General features: G+C 43.9%; 1 protein-coding gene across 2 annotated transcripts; it reads right to left on the bottom strand.

Moving 5' to 3' along the window:
* Positions 1–4994: 4994 nt before the first annotated feature.
* DACT1 (dishevelled binding antagonist of beta catenin 1) lies at positions 4995–16369 on the bottom strand. Of its 2 annotated transcripts, none has more exons than XM_037139851.2 (4): positions 15772–16369; positions 13578–13713; positions 12708–12863; positions 4995–9590 (listed from the first exon to the last, which is right to left on the bottom strand). In XM_037139851.2, the coding sequence occupies exons 1-4, from the start codon at positions 16114–16116 to the stop codon at positions 7696–7698; spliced, it is 2532 nt and encodes an 843-aa protein (XP_036995746.2). In that variant the 5' UTR covers positions 16117–16369; the 3' UTR covers positions 4995–7695. The 2 variants fall into 2 exon arrangements, with proteins under 2 accessions (XP_036995746.2, XP_036995753.2); XM_037139858.2 differs by having other exon boundaries at positions 4996–9479; positions 15772–16367.
* Positions 16370–20162: the final 3793 nt, after the last annotated feature.

Here is a 20162-nt window from a genome sequence, read left to right as displayed (position 1 = left end):
TTTATTTATTTATTTATTTATTTATTTATTTATTTATTTTCAGAGGGAGGGAGAAGCAGAGGAAGAGAAACATCAATGTGTGGTTGCCTTTCGTGCCTCCCCACCTCACTGGGGTCCCAGCCCACAACCCAGGCATGTGCCCTCACTAGGAATTGAACTGGCGACCCTTGGGTTCACGGGCCACTCAATCCAATGAGCCACACCAACCAGGGCCCAAAACCCAAATTTTTAAGTGGACAAACAATTCAAAAAGACACTTCGCCAAAGACACACAGATAGCCAATAAGCACATGCAAAGATGTTCAACAGTAAAATTCAAATTAAAACCACAATGAGATAGCATTATACATCTGTTAGATTGGCTAAAATTAAAAAGGCTGAGCATGACGACTTACAGCAAGGACATGGAGCCACTGAAACTCTGATATGTTGCTGGTAGAAATGTGAAGTGGTACAAACAGTTTGGAATATATAATTTTGCGGTATCCAGAAAAAAATTAAACATCCACCTACTGTAAGCCCAAGGCATTCCATTCCTGTGTATTTACCAAAGAGAAACAGACATTTTTCCATACAAACACTTGTATGGAAAAGTTCATGAAGGTTCTTCGCAGCTTTATTTGTAACAGCCACAAACTGGAAAGAACCCAAAAGTCCATCAACAAGTGAATGGGATAAACAAATTGCTATATATCTATACAAAGGAATACAACTCAGCAATAAAAAGGAATTAACTACTGAGACTTATGACAACACGGACAAACTTCAATATCACTATGCAGAATGAAAAATTCAAGCAAAAATAAGTATACACTGTTTAATTCCATTTATATAGAATTATAGAAAATACAGAGCAATCTGTAGTGGCAGGAAACAGCTTGGTAGTGGCCTTCAGACATGGGGTGGAGGAAGAGGCGGATTGCAAAGGGCCTCAAGGAAACTTATGAGAACGATGAAAATGTTAGTTATACTGATTGTGGTGATTATGCAGGTGTAATGCATAGGTCAAAACAGAGCAAACTATACAGTTCAAATATGTGTATTTTATTGTGCCTCAATAAAATTGTACCAAAAAATAAGAGAGGAAAATAAGACTCCAGTTTATAGGCAAAGGTTTCTGATGCCAGCCCTATAGCAGACTAGATAACCTAATCATCTCACTGTAAACCATTTAGAAATGATGCCTAAATTATTAACATTCTCTTAAGTGTGTATGGACTACACTGGAAAAAAAGCACTTGAGTTTGGCCCACTCTTGGAGAGCAGGAGAGATTGATGGCCCCTTCCTTAAGCAAGTAGCTTGGGTATAAACAGTCACTCACGGATAAGGACTTCGCCCTCACAGGGCAGGATTTGGGACTGAGACCCACATTGCTGAGTGCACCAAAGGACTGCACCCTCAGTAGAAGGCTAGTCCAGGAAAAAAATCCACTTGCTGGCCCAGGATGAAAATGAGGAAGCTCTTCCACCTTGGGAACGGCTTCCTCTGAAAACATGTAACCACAGCTATCCTGGTGTGGGGTTAGAATTTGAATTTATTACTTAGGTAAGTCCAAAGTAGAGAAATTAACTGAAAAGGTGGTCCAGCCTGGAGATCCCCTTAAGGCACCTGGCACAGAGCTTCTCCCTATAGCAAAATCCTTTGTCAGGCCTGACAAGATCCTGCCAATAATGCCCCACTAAAAATGGACTCTTAATACAAAGGAAGTAACAAAACATACACACACAAAAAAATAGAAAGGCAGTATGTGTGCATATGTATAGCACCTGAATTAACACTTTTGTGGCTAAATAAAAGAATTTTTCTAAGCAGGGCAAATAAGTAGCCCATAAAATCTGGTAACTTTTTTCCAAGGAAATACTTGGAATCCCATTAAGAAAGAATTGGGGTTCAGTCAAGAAAGAGGTATAGGTAAACACAGCTCACCTCCTTGCACAACCACAGCAAAAATTACAACTAGACTACAAAACAACTATCACCCAGAATCGTCAGAAATTGAGTTGCATGAAAGTCCAACAACCAAGGAATTAAAGAATTCACATTCATCCAAATAGGTAGGAGGGGCAGAGGAGCAGAGATGTAGAGATGCAGAGATGCAGAAAGGCCCCACACCCACATGTGGTGGATAAAAATCAGAAGGGATACTTTGGAAGCCAAGCATCCCAGCCCCACATCAGACCACCCAGCCCTGGGTTCCAGTGCCAGGAAGATAAGTCCCCATAAATTCTGGCTGTAAAAACCAGTGGGGGTTAGGATGATGGAAGAAATTGCAGGATTCTCTGGAGGCTCCTCTTAAAGGGCCTGCAACAAACTTAGGACTTATGCAGACTCACTCCCTCTGAGCTTCAGCACTGGGGCAGTAGCTAGAAGGGAACCAGTGGCACCCAGGGAGAAATTGAAGTGTCTGGCATCGGGGCAAGTGCTGGGGGACAGCTTCCTCCTGGGAAAAACTCCAGAGGCCAGGCAGTGGCATTATCCCCTTCCCAAGCCCTCCACCACACAGAGTCACAGAATAACACCATATTAGAGACTCCGTCAACCTGGTTCACACAGTTGCCCCACCCTAGCAATTACCTAAGGCTCTGCCCATCCAACTTACTGGTGGCTTTTCCACAATAGGCCATGCTACTAAGAAAGGGAGTCAAAGCAGCTCTACCTAATACACAGAAACAAATTCAGGGAGGCTGCCAAATTGAGGAGACAAAAAAAATGTGGCCCAAATGAAGGAACAAAACAAAACTCTAGAAAAACAACTAAACAAATGGGAGAAGCAATCTATCAGATGTAGAGTTCAAAATACTGGTTATTTGGATGCTCAAGGAACTTAGTGAATACTTCAACAGCATTAAAAAGACCGAGGCAGAAATGAAGGTTACATGAAGTGAAATAAAGAAAAAGTTACAGGGAACCAATAGTGGAGAGGATGAAGACGACAATCAAACCAATGATTTAGAACATAAAGAAAAAAAAAACATTCAATCAGTACAACAAGAAAAAAAAGGATAAAAAAACAAGGATAGGCTAAGGAGCCTCTGAAACAACTTCAAAACATACCAACATTCGAATCACAAGGGGCGCCAGAAGAAGAGCAAGAAATCGAAAACTTACTTGAAAAATAATGAAAGAAAAATTCTCTAATTTGGTGAAGGAAAATAGATGTACAAATCCAGGAAGCACAGTGAATCCCAAACAAGATGGACTCAAAGAAGACCACATCAAGATGCATCATAATTAAAATGCCAAAGGTTAAAGATAAGGAGAGAATCTTAAAAACAGCAAGAGAAAAGGAGACAGTTACCTACAAAGGAGTGCCCATAAGACTGTCAGCTGATTTCTCAAAAGAAACTTTGTAGGCTAGAAGGCATTGGCAAGAAGCATTCAAAGTGATGAAAAGCAAAGACCTACAACCTAGATTACTCTATCCAGCAAAGCTACCATTCAGAATGGAAAGGGAGATAAAATGCTTCCCAGACAAAGTAAAAGGAGTTCATCATTACCAGACCATTATTATATGAAATGTTAGAGACTTTTTAAAGAAAAAGATCAAAACTATGAACATTAAAAGGCCAATAAATTCACAACTACCAACAACTGAATCTAAAAATCAAACTAAGCAATGGGAACAGAAACACAATAATAGATATGGAGAGCATTTGGAGGGTTACTAGTTGGGAGGGGGAGATGAAGGAAAGATGCAGGGATTAAGAAGCACAAATTGGTAGGTACGGAATAGACAGGGGTTGTTAAGAACAATACAGGAAAGGGAGAAGCCAAAGAACATATATATATGACCCATGGACATGATCTAAGGGGAAACTGTCAGAGGGAATGGGGGTTACCGGGTGGAGGGTACTTGGTGGAGGGGGGGCAAATGAGGAAAAATTGGGACAATTGTAATAGCATAACCAATACAATATATTTTTAAAAAGAATTGGGAGTTATATGCACTTACAGGTCCACGAGACCTGTAAGATAAAGGAAGCAAGTTACAAAATAACATATAGATTGAGACTTCATTATGATGGAAAAATGCAATGCTTATATATTTGTATGCACATAAGAGTATGGAAATAAATACACCAAACTTATTGAAGAGTAGGATTTAAGGAGGATGAAGAGTTTAAACATCTGTGTATTGTTCAGATACACTTTTTCTGACAATGAGCATTTGTAACGTATTTAAATAAAGGGAAATATTTTAAAGAGCTCTTTGGTTTGTAACCAAAATAGCAGCTATTCGTCTTTGAAAGTAATGTATAAAACCCAAATTTCCAAGTGCAGTACAACTGCTAGGCTACAGGGAAGTCAAACAATAAACAGAGGACAAAGCCAGGGTTGCTCGAAAAAAATCCTGTTTTTCACACTTCTCTTCCTTTGGCATTCTGTTACCTAAAATGCAATTATTCAGAAGCTGGTTTTCAGAAAGCATCCCCTCTGAGAATAATACTCACTGAGAACAACTTGGAAACGATTCAAGAACTGAACTGCAGGTCCCTGTTGCCTTACACAATAAACTTTATAGCCTGCCCCCCAAGAGAAAGGATCACCTCAGAAAAGATGGTGAGATCAGCCCTTGCTTGCACTTGGCTTAGATTTAATCAGGCAAATTCTAGTCAAAGTAGGATGACTAGTTGCACTGAAAAACATATAAATACTAAAAGACACAACTCTGCATTTTGAAGAACTGAGTTGTCAGAGATGTCTTCTGAAAAAGATGTCTTGACCTTGGTCGGGCAGCTCATTTGGCTTGAGTGTTGTCCCAATTCGCCAAAGTTGTGGGTTTGATCTCCCATCAGGACACATGCAAAAGGTGACCAATGGATGCACAAGTGGAACAACAACATGGTGTTTCTCTATCCCCCTCCCTCTCTAAAAAATTAATTAAAAATTAAAAAATTTTTAAGATGTCTTCCTAAAAATTGGATCTTTTTTTTTGGGGGGGGAAGTCTTACCTTTATAAGCAATGAGGAAATAATTTGCTATGTTCTATAGTTAAAAGCCTTCTTGGAGATAAGATATATATAAAGCAGAGGAAAAGAGAAAATTTCCAGGACAGAATAAGAGATTTGTGTTGCATTGAAATTTAGCATTTGAAAATTTCATTTTGAGTACATATGAAAACAAATATGAGTTACAAGAATGAGCTGATTCTATAGTTTTTTTTAATAGCTGTTCAAGTACAGTTTTCTTTATTCCAGTTTCTTTTTAACAAAATTTATCATTGTCCTGGCCAAATTTCAGACATGTTGAGCATTAAAAAAAAAAAAGCAATAACTGTAGGTGACTGTAACATATCAAATGAAAATCCACGAGTTCATGGTGATATTTTTTAAAAAGCTCTTTGTTGTAGAATGTCAGCTAGTAAAAGTATAAAAAGATACTTATAAAAAAGCACCATTTTGCATTCCCAAGGCAGTAACTGGTTCAGCTGAAGATCAGCAATGTAAGCACTTGTGAAGAACAGGATATCCTCACAGCACCAAATCATCACCTACAAATACCAAACACTTGCAGAGAGGAAAAAAAACTTTATAATGAAAAAAAATGTTTACCAACTTAGCCAAGGGATCACTCTTAAATTCAGCAATAGCAGAGCAACCTGATATTATTTTCTTTGATGGGAAGCAATATAAGTATGCAAGATCACTTGTAAAATCTCCTTGCCAGGAACGGTTAAACTGAATCCATTCCAGCCTTACAGTTCACAGGAAACAGAGTAGATGTTAAGACAACATAAGGAAACACCCAAATCCAGAATATGGGCCCTTCTACAAGACAACTATCCTGACTTTAAAACCAATGTCATTAAAAAAAAATACAAAAAGACCATTCTAGATTTAATAGAGATCTACAACCAAATACGATGCATACATGGATTGAATCCTGATTGAGGGAAAAGGGGAAGGAGCTATTAAAAACTCTTGAAACAAACTGGAAAGTTTGAAGAGATTAAAATTTTGATATTAAGAATTGTCAGTTTTCCTTGGGTGTATGCCATGATATTGAGGTTATGCAAGAGAATCTTGTCCTTAGGAAATATACTGGTTTTTAGAGCTGAAGTATCATGGTGCCTGAAATTTACTTTAAACTTGTACAGCTGTGTGGCAGAAAGAGGGAGGGTTGCCAAGATCTCTCTTTGACCCGCAAAACCAGCACTAGGGTTTAAGCTCATAAATAGAGGTAAAGCAAGAATGGCAAAATGTTAGCAACTGCTGAATCTAGGTGGTATCCACATGGGTGTTTATTGTACTATTCTTTCAACTTTTCCATGTCATAAACATTTTCTACTAAAAAGTTGGAGAGTGAAGAAATTCTTCTCAGAAATATTTTCCTTAAACATCCATCAAATTTACCTTAAATTTTAAAGAAGTACCTTACTATTCTAAAGAAGTAGTTTGCTTTTCCTTCTGCTTACCATCGATTTGAAGGTCTTAAAACCTGCCTTAATTACTGCAAATGATATTCTAATGCTAGAATAGGCCTAATATAAACCCCACAAAATCAGTACAAGATTTATAGGTGTAAACATCTGTTTTTATACCCAAATAACAAACTTAACAGCAGTAAAACAAATTGTTTATTACAGCATATAATGTTATATTAAATTTACACAATGATATATAAAAACACATACTGTTTATATCATACAGTAAATTTAACATCAACAGGAATATCAAAACAAATACTACTCATGCACAAAACATGCATATGCTGGTATTTAAAAAAGCAATTTTACACAATACTGTTTACCAAAAACTTTTCTTGAGCCCTTTCAGAGAGGGTTGGCGGTCCGATCTGGACTGAATGGCACTAACGTGTTTGGGCCAATATGCTCAGGCGGCGGCACAGTGCTCAGTGAGCAGTTGTGGGGTTGGAGTCACGCCCAGGGTTATTTCATGAGGAGTAAATTTCTCTGTACCCAAGGAGCAAAATTCTACCCCAAGGGCAAGTCCTCCAAGGGAGGAATGGCTGGATCTGCTGCAAATTATGGAGGAAGAAAAGAGGCATCAAAATGTGGGGTAAATAGCCCTAGAAATGGTTCATGTGACCAGGGCCTAGGCACCAAATATGGCAAAAGTTTAGTGAATCCCTTAAGGTATTATCGGCCTCCCCATCCAGATCACCAGACCTGTGGATTCGGGGAGTCATTTTCAAGTTCTGAGTCCAGTAAACCACTTCTGAGACGAGAAGGTAGGGGTATATCTGAGAGAGGAAGACTTTCCTAAAAAATTACAAAAACAACCACTGTCCTTCATACCTACTTCACACAATTATGCGATGCCCTACAGAGAAGCCCTCGTGGAGACCCTGCTGAAAAGAACCAAGAAGCAAATGTATGTCCTATAATTTCATCTACCTGACCTTCAATCAACAGGTCTCAACCAGAAAGACTTGAACATCAAAACCTGTGCCTTCACAGATGCTCAGGGAATTTAAAACAAAAATCAGCTGATACCACAAAAATTCACTCACTATCACACCATTAAAACCTCAATATTTACTTCTAACCAGCAAAACATTCTTTACCTTCCATTAAAGGCACTAGTATCCATATATAATGAAGAGACATAATTTACTTCGGTTTTATCTTAACAAAAGAAAAGCATCCCATGAAATTATTACACAAAAAAACTAAGACACCACCTTTCCTTCAGTCACTAGAAAAAAACCACTTTCTATACCCACGGTATGACTCAAACAGTCGTCATCAGCTTCAAAGAGCCAGACCGAAAGCGAAGGATTTTCTTCTTGAGGTTATGCGAAGCCTTAATTTTGACAAAGGTTTTGGTGGGGTTGTTGTGAAGGTCTGGGGCTGTGACCGTCTGAATCGGAAGCGTCTGGACGAACTGGGACCAGATTAGACCCCCGCTTTCCTCTGAGTCGCTGGAGCTGGTGCTCTCCCCCGCAAACTCGCCCTCGCTCACGCTGGACTCGCTGTCTCCGAAGCAGTTGGTGGTGTAGTTGCTCTGCTCGTCCTCACTAGTGTCCACCACGGTGGAGTGGAAGAGGGACTCGCACTCGGCTGAGTACTCCGAGTCGCTGGCCACGTAGGCGTAGGGGCTGGTGTAGGGCAGCGCCACCGCAGCCGGGTATAGGCCTGCATTCTCTCGCCGGGCGCGTCGCGCACGCCGTAGGGCTTCTTCGTAGGACATCTCCGCGGCCGACCTCCACCGCCTTGAGTCCATTCGCTTATGCTTGGGCTTGGCCACCACCGCCTCCCGGCCGTGGCCATGCGCCCTGCTCCCGGCCCGGTGCGCAGCTCCCAGCGGCCGGCTGGGGAGACCTGCCTCGGCCTGGCCGCCTCCACTCCTCCTCCCCTTGGCCGAGACCTTCCTGAGTTTCTTATTTGTATCCACGTCATCAGGGAACCGACATTTTTTGCTGGCCACCCGGGTTTTCTCCCTCACAGTGGGCAAGGCACCATCTGGGCCATGGAAAGGCTGGGCCCTGTGCTTCAGGGCGGAGCCCCGCGGGCCCCCAGCAGTCCGGGTGCCCCGGTGTGGCCGCACGCCTGGCTGCTGCCCAGGGACGAAGTGCGCCTTCATCAGAGGCCCTTCCTCCAGACTTTGAGAAGAGCCCTCGCTTTTGAAATCCAGGACAGGCCGCTCTTCTGCTGGGAAAGCAGAGGACAGTGGTGCAGGAGGGGCAGGAGGGGGCCCAACTGGAGGCGCCGCCTGCAGGCCGTTTTTCTGTAACATCTTTTTCAGTGGCTGGACAACTTTGTTCTCTTGCACCGGGGCGAGAACTCTCCCAGGGCTCTCTTTTGGAGAGGCAGCTGGGATCTGACTGCTTTCTTTAGGGGCCTCCCCTGTCACAGCACCGGGACACCGAGCCTGTTCCTGGGCAGCTGGCTTGGCATTTTTGGGCAGATGCTTACTTTGAAGTTCAGGAACAGCACTTGGGGTACAGCCCTCTGGCAGGGGCAACCTCTTGCTTTCCAGTTGTTCTGCCTTTGATTCTTTTGACCACTGCTTCGGTGGGGAGAATGTCCCATTGTCCAAAGAGGGGATTCCACCAGAAGGCAAAGGTACCTGTTTAGAATTCTTAAGGTTCCCACTATTGCCCTGTGAGACGCCCCCGGTCACTCTGACACAAACACTCCCATTCCTCAGAAGCCCCTTCGTGGGGTCAGCGTTCACACTGGTTCTGGGTTTGTTGGTCCTTACAGGGTGTGTTTTTTTCTGGACCAAGCTCAGAATGTAGCCATCCATTTTCTTACTGGATGAAGGATGGGGTGCAGACCACAAATTGCTTGGTGATGGTAAAGAAGTGTCTGTCTTGACAGCATCCAGCTCAGATCCGACACAAATGTCACTGGCATGGTTCCCCAGCCTCTCCTCTTCCCTCAGAGGGCTGCCCGTCAAGCAAAGGAGAAACATTGGGCTCTGCACGGCCACTGCATGAAGTGGACTGGGATAGCGGTAGACGTCATTTCCGTTTTTAGACACCAGATCGCACTGGTACTTGGGATTCACATCTGCAATGACACCAAGGGGATTAAATTGTGGTGTGGAGGGGAAACAGCACACTGCCTCTGAGGCCTGGTCTTCACAGTGGCCTTCTGTATAGTCCAACCATCCTATGAGATCTGAAAAACATTTAAAGGTACACTCTGAAGAAATGAACTGGTCAGCACCAGCTTGACTCTGGCCAATTTCTAGGAAAACAAATTCATAAGTAGAGAGACAGAATGCCAAAGAATCAACAAATACTCCAGGAGCTACTTTACTATTTTACATACAGTGCAGAATACTGGAGGAGGGAAATATTTAACACAGAAGATTTTAGTAAGATATAATGCTGTTAAACATCAGAAGCCTCTGAAAGAAAAATATTCAGCCATTAAATTCTTTTAGTCCTGGCTGGTATAGCTCAATGGATTAAGTGGGGGCCTGGGAACCAAAGGGTAGTAGGTTCGTTTCCCAGTCAGGGCACATGCCTGGGTTGTGGGCCAGGTCCCCAGTAGGGATGTGTGAGAAGCAACAACACACTGATGTTTCTCTGCATCTCTTTTTCTCCATCTTCCCCCTCTCTAAAAATAAAATCTTTTTAAAAATGTTTTCAAACTACTGAATAACATGGGGAACACTTTAAAGTGTGGTAAAAATCATGATAATAACAGACTATAGTTATCATTGTATTAGGATTGTATAGCTGCAAAGAAAAAAGTCTTGAGATGAAGCCTCAGATGCTAATTGTAATATTTCAGTGTGGTGAGAAAATAAGTGGTTTACTTTCTTGTTTTCTAATTTTTCAATAAATATGTACTTCATTTATAACTGGAAAAATAAGTGTTTTATGAGTCATTCTTTCTCTAAGCTACTTTCCTCTCTGTTCTATTTTGGTTTCTCTTTAAAATCCTTTAGATAAACTACTCTCTCCATGAGCTTTCTCCTCATTTTGAAATTTTTAGACCTAATTCTCAATGACATATGTTCAAATATAACTGTCAATTGAAAGGTCAGGGAAATTAAGCAAATTTCAATAAAATTCACAAATTTTAATAATAACACTAACAAATAAAATATAGTATTTTTTTAAGAAGAACAAATTCTTGATAAAGTTTTAAAAGACTGAGTAGTGGTATTAATGAACATTTTCCACATCTCAAAAAAAATGTAGATGCGAAAATATAATGAAATCCACTTTTCTTGCTTAATTAAATGATTTTGATCTCTTATCTTAGTGAATAACGTAAATTTCAAATCCCTTTAATGACCTTCAGTTAGAGAAAAATCAAAGTCTTCATCACTAATTTGTCCTCCATTATATTTATTTACTCAATATTGAAAACCTTCTATTGTTTAAGGACAAGCTCCATGAATTTCAGTGACAATTAGCAGTCTCAGGGAATATACAGTCTAGGCCCAGAAATAATATGATTCATTTGTAAGGAAATGATCATTATGAAATAAAAGTGCCATGTCCCCGCCCCTTGACCTCCACTCCCAATAAATAGCTTATTGTAAAGAAAAGCCTCTCCTGCCCATCCCTCCCCATCCCTCCTCCTCTACTATATACTCCAAGGCCTATCTGCCTTGCTTAAAGCCATATTAACTTTACTATTTGTCCCTTTTCCCCACTTAGAGTTAAGGAACAAGGCAGACATCCCAGCCCCCAAGGCCCAGCCGAACTGTCTCAATTATGAGATGTGAAGATGTGGCATTTGGAAGAGGGGTTTGTCTTCCAGGGAAACCTATACCAAAGTGCCTTTAATGGGTTTTAAAGTTTCCCTCTGAAACCAGATCTGCAGAGCGAAGGGAAGCAATTACCAATGAACTTGAGGCCCAGACACTCTAGATAAACTGATCTGTGCTTCCCCAAATGATTGCTGCTGACAACACATACTGTACAAATACAAAGACACCCGCCAATTAGCAGCCTGGGTTGTTTGATGTTTTCATTGCCTGGACTCTAAAATTTAGCCTTAGACCCACGTGGGGAACACAAACAGACCAGGAATGCAGAGACTTGTGACAGCACTTTCAACTCCTCTGATGCCCCTATCATCTCTGCTCTCCTGAGGAATCGAATGAAGCAAAGCTAAGGACGGAGTGCTGAGTTTCAGCAAGAACTCTGCCATTCGGCAGATGAGAAGCCCCTGACAAACAGCGTCTGAGAACCAAATTTCTCTTTTCGAAGAAAAGGTTGAACACAACTTCCAAATTCCCTTGGTATTGTGTGATGGAAAAACATGGACTTGGCGGTTAGTCCTGAGCTTGAATCCTGCCTTTGCCACTCACTAGCTATTTAGCCTTAAACAGCTTACCTAACGTCACTAGGCCTCCTTTTCTGATACAAAAAAAAAAGGAGCTAACAACACCTGCACCCTACAGAACTGTTGGGAGGATTCAAAGGAGATAAATGTATGCAGACCCTCCAGCACAGTGCATGAGGCATAGCAGAAATGCAGAAACTCTTCCAGTCCCAACAATGATTCTCTTAGGAAGTAACTGCAAGGTCGGCCCAATATGAGGAACAATGGCACATGGTCTAAGGGGATCTTGTCCTCCCCACCTGCTAAAAGGAGAGCTGTCATCAGAAAGCTTCTGGAGGACATAGAAGGGCCACTGCTCCCTGAAGTGCCAAGCAGCCCTCCACCAAGCCGACAGATATATGTAACTTAATGTAAGCTTTAGCTTTGAATGACTAAAGAAAGAAGGAAACAGATCAAAAGTGGTTTTCAAAAGAAAATGCAAACAAGTTAACGCCTAACAAAGCCTGTTAAGCAAAGGCTCAGAAACAGCTCAAGACCTTTAATGCTGAGACAGGATTTTCTAAAGATAAGCTGAATATAAAGCCAAGTGGCACCCAATGAGGCTAGAATAGTAGTCATCTTGGCTCTGGATGCAACTATAGCACTAAACGCAGCAAGTCGAAATTCTCGGAGCCTTTGTTTTTCATTTTCATTAGTAGAAGGTGTTGAAACAATGTAATCGTTACAGAATCTTTGACCCCTTCAAATTACAAAAGTGTATATTAATTCTAGGCCCTGGCTGGGTAGCTCAGGTGGTTAGAGTGTCATCCTGATACACCAAGGCTGTGGGTTCAGTCTCTGGGCAAGGCACATAAAGGAAGCAACCAATGAATGTGTGAATCGGTGGAATGATATGTCTCTCTCCCCTGGCCCTATTATCTCACTCTCTAAAAAAAATGAATAAATAAAAAAAATTTTTAAGGTGTATTAACTCTAAAAAAGGCTTACCTGCAGATTTGGGGCAACCATCCGAGATCGTCAAGGTTGCCTCCAAGGGGCTGCAAAAGCAGGTGCTGGAATGACAGCTGGATAGACACTCACTGAAGACCGAGTTAGAGGAATTGGAAAGGGATCCTGAAGCCCCATCACTGAGCTCATAAAATCCTATAAATAAAAATGCCATTTGGAATTAAAACTATGTCATGCAACAATACACATTTGTGCAAAAGAAAAAGGGATAATCATTGAGAAAAGGTAGGAAAGGGAGACTTTCGGGGAGGGAGCAATTCTGGCTCTGGGTCTAGGTGTCCTGATTTTATGGTTTTATTTCAAGCAATCCTTAGAAAAAGCAAAGTGCTCATAACTGTGGGTACCTTTCAAAGCTACTCCCATGACCTTCCTCCTTGACCCAACCTTTAAAGATGTCCGAGGAGACTTAGATGTGTCAAAGCCTCAACGTTATCATGGTTGTTTCAGAAAGAATAACTTAAAGAAAAAAAAACAAATCTATTTAAAGAGCCAAATGGTTTAAAAGAAAAAAAAAAACAAACTTTGAAGTAGTCTCAGGAAGTTGAAGTGTGACTAATTTTCTAGCCCAGTTCTGACTTTCTCAAGTTTCAAAGGAGGTCCGCTCTCCCAGAAATTTGAATAGAAGCTTTTATTTTTAAACGCAGGGGACTCCAGTCAGATCAATCTCATTATTAAAAATTTTGTAATCTGGTTTTAGTTCCCTCTCTTGCAAATGAATGACAGGTGGACTGATTCTGTATTTCTAACAAACCCCATTGCCATTTGCATGTCTGGGAATATGAAGCACAGGGGCCACGGGGGCCAAGGCAGAGCTCCAGAGTGCAGAGCGCTGTCCTTGTGCTCACTCACCTGAGCTGGGCCGGCTGTCCGTCTCCTGGTGCTGCTCCTCAGATGTCTTTTCTACATCTAGTCTCAGGTCACTTATCTGCTTGTCAAGTTCTTGTAACTGATTCAACAAACCAGCATCTCTTCTCCTTAAACAATTCTGATTAAGAAGAAACGAAGAAAGGAAAAATGAACATGTTTTGGTGACAAAGAACTAGAAAGTCTGTGCTGTCTTCAAATCACCACCTAGAGAGTTCACTAAATCTCCCCAAACCAAAAATTTTATTGGATGATGTGAAATAAAGAAAAACTTCAAGTATATGTCCTAAGTTTAATTCCACTTTCTCACATTTTACGATGATATAAAATTTCTTCATATAAACAAGACTTGCTTTTAGTTTTAACTGATGTGTACGAACTTTTATAGGTAAGGATAACAAAAAAATGCAGAGATTTTATAAAATCTTCTGTGTGCAGCCAATTTTTTACAAAACAGTATCTAACAGTAGACTCTTTAATTTGAAGTCAGAGTGTAACAGATTTCCTATAGTCTTACTTAGGTGAGATTTGCTGGCCAAATGTCCTGCAGAGCTTTGTTTTCTATTAGCTGCTTTGTGGAGTTTAATCAGTTTTAGGGCCTTTGAAAGTGAGAAACTAATACTAATAGCCAGTGCCAAGTAAAATGTGAGCTGGCAGAATTCAAAACCCTCAAGGGAAGGTCCATCAAGATTTGAACTCAACTCGGGTTTCCAAAGGTGACAGATCTGTAGTGCTAACTCACACCGCCACCTAGTGCTTCCTCCTATAGCTGGAGGGGGAAAAAGGCATCTGGTTCAAATCACCAAAGCAAAGTCTACCTACGCATGAAAACAGGACCACAAACACCGACTAGATTGGAATTCTCCTGACATGCTGCTGCCTTTCTCCCCTCCAGGGGACAACAGGAATGTGCCACTTACAATCCTGAGATTCATAAAGACAGAAAGGTGCTATTGTACAAGACAATGCATAAAATGTCAGTGACCAGGCATAGCTGGCAAGAACTGGCTCAAATCAATGTTACATACAAACCTGGTCTGCCACCGATAAAACAAGGTCAAATGCCAAAACAGTGGTATAACACAAACCATGAGCATACACCCTTACAAAATAGGTGCATATGAATTACTACCCTGGGTCCTTTGACTTACAAAGCTTGAGCATAAACCACAGGCTTGTTTGCTAGGATGAGTTTCTTCAGGGAAAATGAATCTAACAATCATTTTGATGCTCAAAAGAGAGAACTTAAATCTGAACCGAGATAATACAAGAAAACACTTGACAACCACGGAGCATCACAACATTCCTTATTGTAGGAGGGACATTATCTAGCCTGTGTCTAGTTTCAGATAGTATCACCTGGTCTGATAAGGATTTTTTCCCTTCCTGCTGCTGTTGCTTTTAAAACTACATTTTTGAGGTCACCGATAACAAAGCTGCCGCCATCATTCCGAGGCGGAGGTCAAAAGCTGTTCACCAACACATGAAGCGCCAAGTTCTTTTCCTTCCCCATTAATGAAGATGACACAGACTGACAGAGGCGCGAGCAGAAATCCCGTAACATAAATGCTCCCTGAGAGCAGCTTCTCTCTTCTCCCGCCTCCACTCCCGGTCTCAACTAGCACAACGTAGAAAATATGAGAGGAGGGGGCACGTCCTCCGGCCAAATTTCCATCAGCTGCGTCTTTGAGCTGCCTTGTACAAAGGGCTTCTATTTGAAATTAAGCAGCGGCCCAAGCAAAAGCTGGCCTGCCGGGGAGGGGCCTGGGAGGGGCAGGGCTCCTACGTGCGATTCCGGGTAATCGTAAAATTCAGCATTGGACAGTTAACCACGCCGCAGGCCCCCTCCTTGGCTTTTGTCCCCTCTCGGCGGGAGGACATCAAGCTAAAAAGACCTCCGAATGAAATGGCATTTTAAATGAGGGGTTTGCAAACCTTCGGGGAGAGGGCATGCATTCGTCTAACTAGAGAGTAAGGGTTAAAATCAGGCCCCTCCAAGAATCCCAAAGGGAGGGCGGCCCCCCGCCCCTCACCTGACACAAAGCGGGCACACGCAGGAACGGGGTGGAAGAGGACGGGGGTCCCGGAAACCTCGAAATTTCCCCCGCCAGAAGCCCCCTGGCGCCCACTTCAGGTAACCTGCCTGACCCCGACTCATCTACCTCCAGGCACGACCTACCAACTGCTTCCGAAGCAACAAAATGTTCTCCTCCAAGAACTTCTCCTCCAGGCGGCTGCGCTGCGCCGCCTCCCCCGGCAGCTCCCCAGCACGGGGCGCGGCGGCACCCGCGCCCCCAGCGCCGCGCAGGGCGCCCCGGACCAGTAGCTCCTGGCGCTGGCGCAGGTACTCCAGCTCCGCCAGCCCGGCCAGCGTGGCCTCCTGCCGCTCCCGGGTGCGCTGTCGCTCAGTGTCCGCCTCGCCCTTCTCCCGCCAGCGCCCCTCGGGTTCCACCGCGCGCTGCTCGCCCCGGGCCGGCGCCTGCGGCTCCAGCTCCTTCGCGGTCCCGGCCGAACTCGGCTTCATGGCCCCCAGCCCTGCAGCGAGCACCGGTCACCTCAGCCGGGCCGTCCGGACGGAGGAGCGGGGCGCTTAGAGCTGCGGCCGCGAGCTCATGCTGCCCCGCAAAGAACGCAGCGGCCGCGGCGTCGGCCAGGAGCGCACAGTCCCCGCGAGCTGCAGCCGTCCGGCCGGAGCGGCGCCGTCCGCTGCGCCGCGCGTGGCTCGCTGCGGCCCGCAGCTGATAACGCCCAGCCCGGCGCTACGTCACGCGCGGCGGCGGCCCGGCAAACCCCCGCCCGGCGCCCGCCTCCCCGCGCCGGCCCCTGGGCTCCGAGGCCCGCTCCCCGCCGACTTCCCCCCAGACTGTCAGGGGCGCCGCGCGCGCTCAGCGCCGGCCCCTTCCCCGCCCCGCCTTCTCCCCGCCCCCGCTCCTTCCGCGGGTCTCCTCGCCCCCTTTTCGAGTTGACTGCACCCAGTTTTTGCCTCGCTCCCTATTGGCTCTTGCCCACCGCACAAAGCAGGGCGCGAGCACCTCAAGCGCAGCATCGTTACCGCGGGCCTCGCAGCAGGGCCCGCGGGGGGCGCCGCAGTGGGGCTCCCCAGAGAACTTTCTGAACTGGACCGAGTTGCTGCACGCCACCTGAACGCTTTCCCCACGCAGCCCCGTCCACGCCCACTGAGACTGCTTTAGGTCGCCTTCGCCCCCGCAAACGCGGTTCTGCGAGTGCATTCAGTGACAACTTCTGTAGGTTTGCTTTTTTCACTCCAGATCGCACAGGCAAGGACGACCGAGGACAATAGTACAACGTTCTAAAACTGCTCAGCTCAGTGGTGTGGCTGCTTTGGTTTCTTTACGGAACGGAAGGCACTTAAAATTAGGGAGGAAGATTTCGCTGCCTAGCCTGCGCTGCATCCATTCTTCCACAAGCTCGGGGTTCCCGTGTGCGCGCACGCGCGCGCGCTTTGGTTTCTGTGTGAGTTTTATACGGTTACTCACTCTGCACTCCCGCGAGCTCTGACTCTGAAACCCGACTGCCTGCCTCTGAGTCCCGTCTGCAGCCGGGACTAGCTGCGCTTGCAAGTTACTTCGCCTCTTTGTGCCTCTGTTTCCCTACGGTATACTGAGCTACTAACAGAATCTGCCTGTTGGAAGAACTACAGTAAAATATAGTATAGTATAATATACACGGGGGGGGGGCGTTTACAACAGGGCAGGCACGTAGATAGATAGTAAGCGTTATATAACTTCTAGCTTCCCGCCCCTGCCCCCTCCAGAGGTACTTCAGACTTTTCTCCCTGAAGTAGCATTTTTGGTATGGTCATCTCTGCTTGGGACACTGGTCACAAGGAACTTCAGTGGAATAGGGGTCTGGAAATGCCACTTGACTGTGGAAAAGTACAATATCTCTGTTTAAAAGCAGTACATCCAAGAGCCTCAGAAACTGAATTCAGCAAGTCACAATTTGCTGAAGTTCGGGCAAGGTGCGTGAAGGAGTGCGTCCTCTATCGTTAATTCAGATTCTTACACTTTTGCCCTGCTAAGAATTCTCCATTTATCCCCACCATGCAGTCTAACCTCCCCTCCAAGATCAGTTGACATCCTTCCTCTGAACTTTCAATTAACTTCATCGATACCTGATTCTTGCCAAATGATGTTGGTGTGTGGTTATTGATCTGGGTACGTACACATATACATGCATTCGTAGGTGTTTTTTTGTGTATCGCTTTGCTCCAGTTTCATTATTAAAGTTTCCTGGAGGCAGAGACTGTTGATACTTTCTTAGTATTACCGTTCTCAGGACAATGCCTTGCAAGCTTTCAAATGATGATCATTAGAGAGAGACTCAAGAAAAAGTAGGTTGGTGGTAGATTTTTTAAATTAACATGCTTTCTAACTTAATAGTACCCATTTAATTCCTCAGATAAATAGAATCGAGTCGACATTTGCCCCAAAAAAAGAAAAGCAAGAGTTCCCTTGCCACCTTCCATTGACCTCCCTATTGCTGCCCTGCACAGACATAAGAACTATAACTACAACCATGATTCATAATTAACCAGAGTGTATGTTGGCACTGAAAACAGAATTATGTTCTGGTGTTCAGCAGCTTTTAAAACAAAATCAGTTGTATTCAGGTCACCTGTGCTTTTTGCCTACTGTGTGGCAAATACTGTACTTGATAATGAACTAAATTTTCCTCCCAAATTTTAGTGAGGCACTAAGAAATAATGACCAGTCCTGTCTACCAAATGCCACTCACCCATGTCCTCTCATTCGTTGTCTCATTCTGTTCATTTCTAGGCAAGCTCCTTGCTTTCTAGTTCTGAATTAGATTCCTTCTGGCTGGGTGGAGTCCAGTATTGTGCCCTGTGCTATGTTAGCACACCGACGACTACATTTATATAGTTGAGGGGGCAGAGCTGAAACATGTTTTTACACAGTACTAATAAATCTTGTTAAAGCAGACAGACACGTCGCTAGTTCTCCAAAACCGCCCACCTTCCCACCCCTCTCCTCACCAAATGCCACCTTGACTTGGCTCATTAGTCCAAAGCAAACCATTTGCCATAACAGCTTGTACATCTCCATGAAAAAGTGTTCCCAACAAGTTTAAATATTAAAATTAATGTATTCAAATGGTTCTGCCAATAAAATGGTCACAAATAGGAAAAAGGGTTATGCTTTCCACAGTATCCATTACACATTAATAAATAATGCTGTTCATTCACGCGCCAATTAAAACAAACTCAGGCTGTCAAATGAGGCAGAAGCAAGGAGCTCAATGCTCTAATTGTTTTTCCAGGAAAACTCCCAATGTCGTCAGATTAAGTGTGACTGGTTAGGTTGCCCCTGTTCCCCACTTAACCGAACAGCCAGAATTTCTTTTCTCCAGTCTCCTTCTCTGGCTCTTCCTTCCTCTGATTCTCTGTTTTAGTTTTAGGCACTGGGGAAGCAGTTGAAGGTAATCACATACTCACTGCTCCCTGCTCCCTTCCGTTGCCAGCAGGGTCTTACTTTCCTTTGCTGTTTTTTCTTTCTGCTTTTTAAAAAGCAGATGCCAATGCTTCTACCTCCACTAACACTACTTTGTTATCTCCTCTCTAGTCTTGCTCAGCCCTAGTTTATTCTTTTGCTTTTGCCTGCCCCCTGTCTACTCTTTCCCCTCCCTTTTTCCAGAAAAACTGCTAATCCACCCTCAGAAAGTGTGGCGCTAAAGCAACAGATCTGAGGTATATCTGTGCCACCGCCCCTCCACGCACTCCCCCACCCAACACTGATCTGGAGAGTTAGGTAAGTTGTCACTATGAAAAAGAGTCTTGACTGAAAATATAACAGTTGTGTAGCTTAATGCTTAAAGATATTTCCTGGGCAGAGACAGGAAGGGTCCCTCAGATCACACAGTCTGACTCTGCCTTCGGGCAGAGGAGCTCCCAACAGCATTCCCACCAAGGTCTAAGTATCATTCTTGAAATGCTTTATCTGGCAGTGAGCATTCTATTGCAGCCAAGCAACGTAAGGAGCATCAATTGCAGGTTTTGCTATAGAGCAAAGCAACAAAATGATGGCTTGCAGCTTTTATGGCCAAACAAACACAAATGATGTAATTGGGAAAAGCTGTCTCCAAAAAGGAGGGAAAAAAATAAAGGACAGTCCTTTGAGTTGGGGTGATGACCACCGTTTGAGGGTCTGGGATCAAAGCTCCAGCCAGACATCAAAGCCCATTTGAATCTAATGCCAGAAGAGCCACAGTGAATTAAACATCATATATAAACTAATTATAGCTTGACCCCACAATCCAGCTTCAGTGAGCACACATAGGGAAAAGAAAGCAGACATTGAAACAAAAGATCAAGAAAAAGGAAAGTTGGTAACAAGACTGGGCAACATCATGGCCCTGACCACTTAAAAATCTTTTGAGGGCAGAGGGGAATAAGGGAATGGCAGCCGAAACAGCGTGCTTTGGACAATGCTGGTCTTGTTTTCAAGGCTATGCATGAAACAGTCCCTTCCACCCTCACTGACGCCTGCACAACCAAACATCTCCTTATTCCTGGAAGGAAAGGCTATCTTT

The sequence above is a fragment of the Artibeus jamaicensis genome, unplaced genomic scaffold (genome assembly GCF_021234435.1).
Source record: "Artibeus jamaicensis isolate MK-2021 breed Jamaican fruit bat unplaced genomic scaffold, CSHL_Jam_final contig_851, whole genome shotgun sequence".
Taxonomy (NCBI): Eukaryota; Metazoa; Chordata; class Mammalia; order Chiroptera; family Phyllostomidae; genus Artibeus; species Artibeus jamaicensis.
This window is presented reverse-complemented; position numbering and strand designations above follow the sequence as displayed.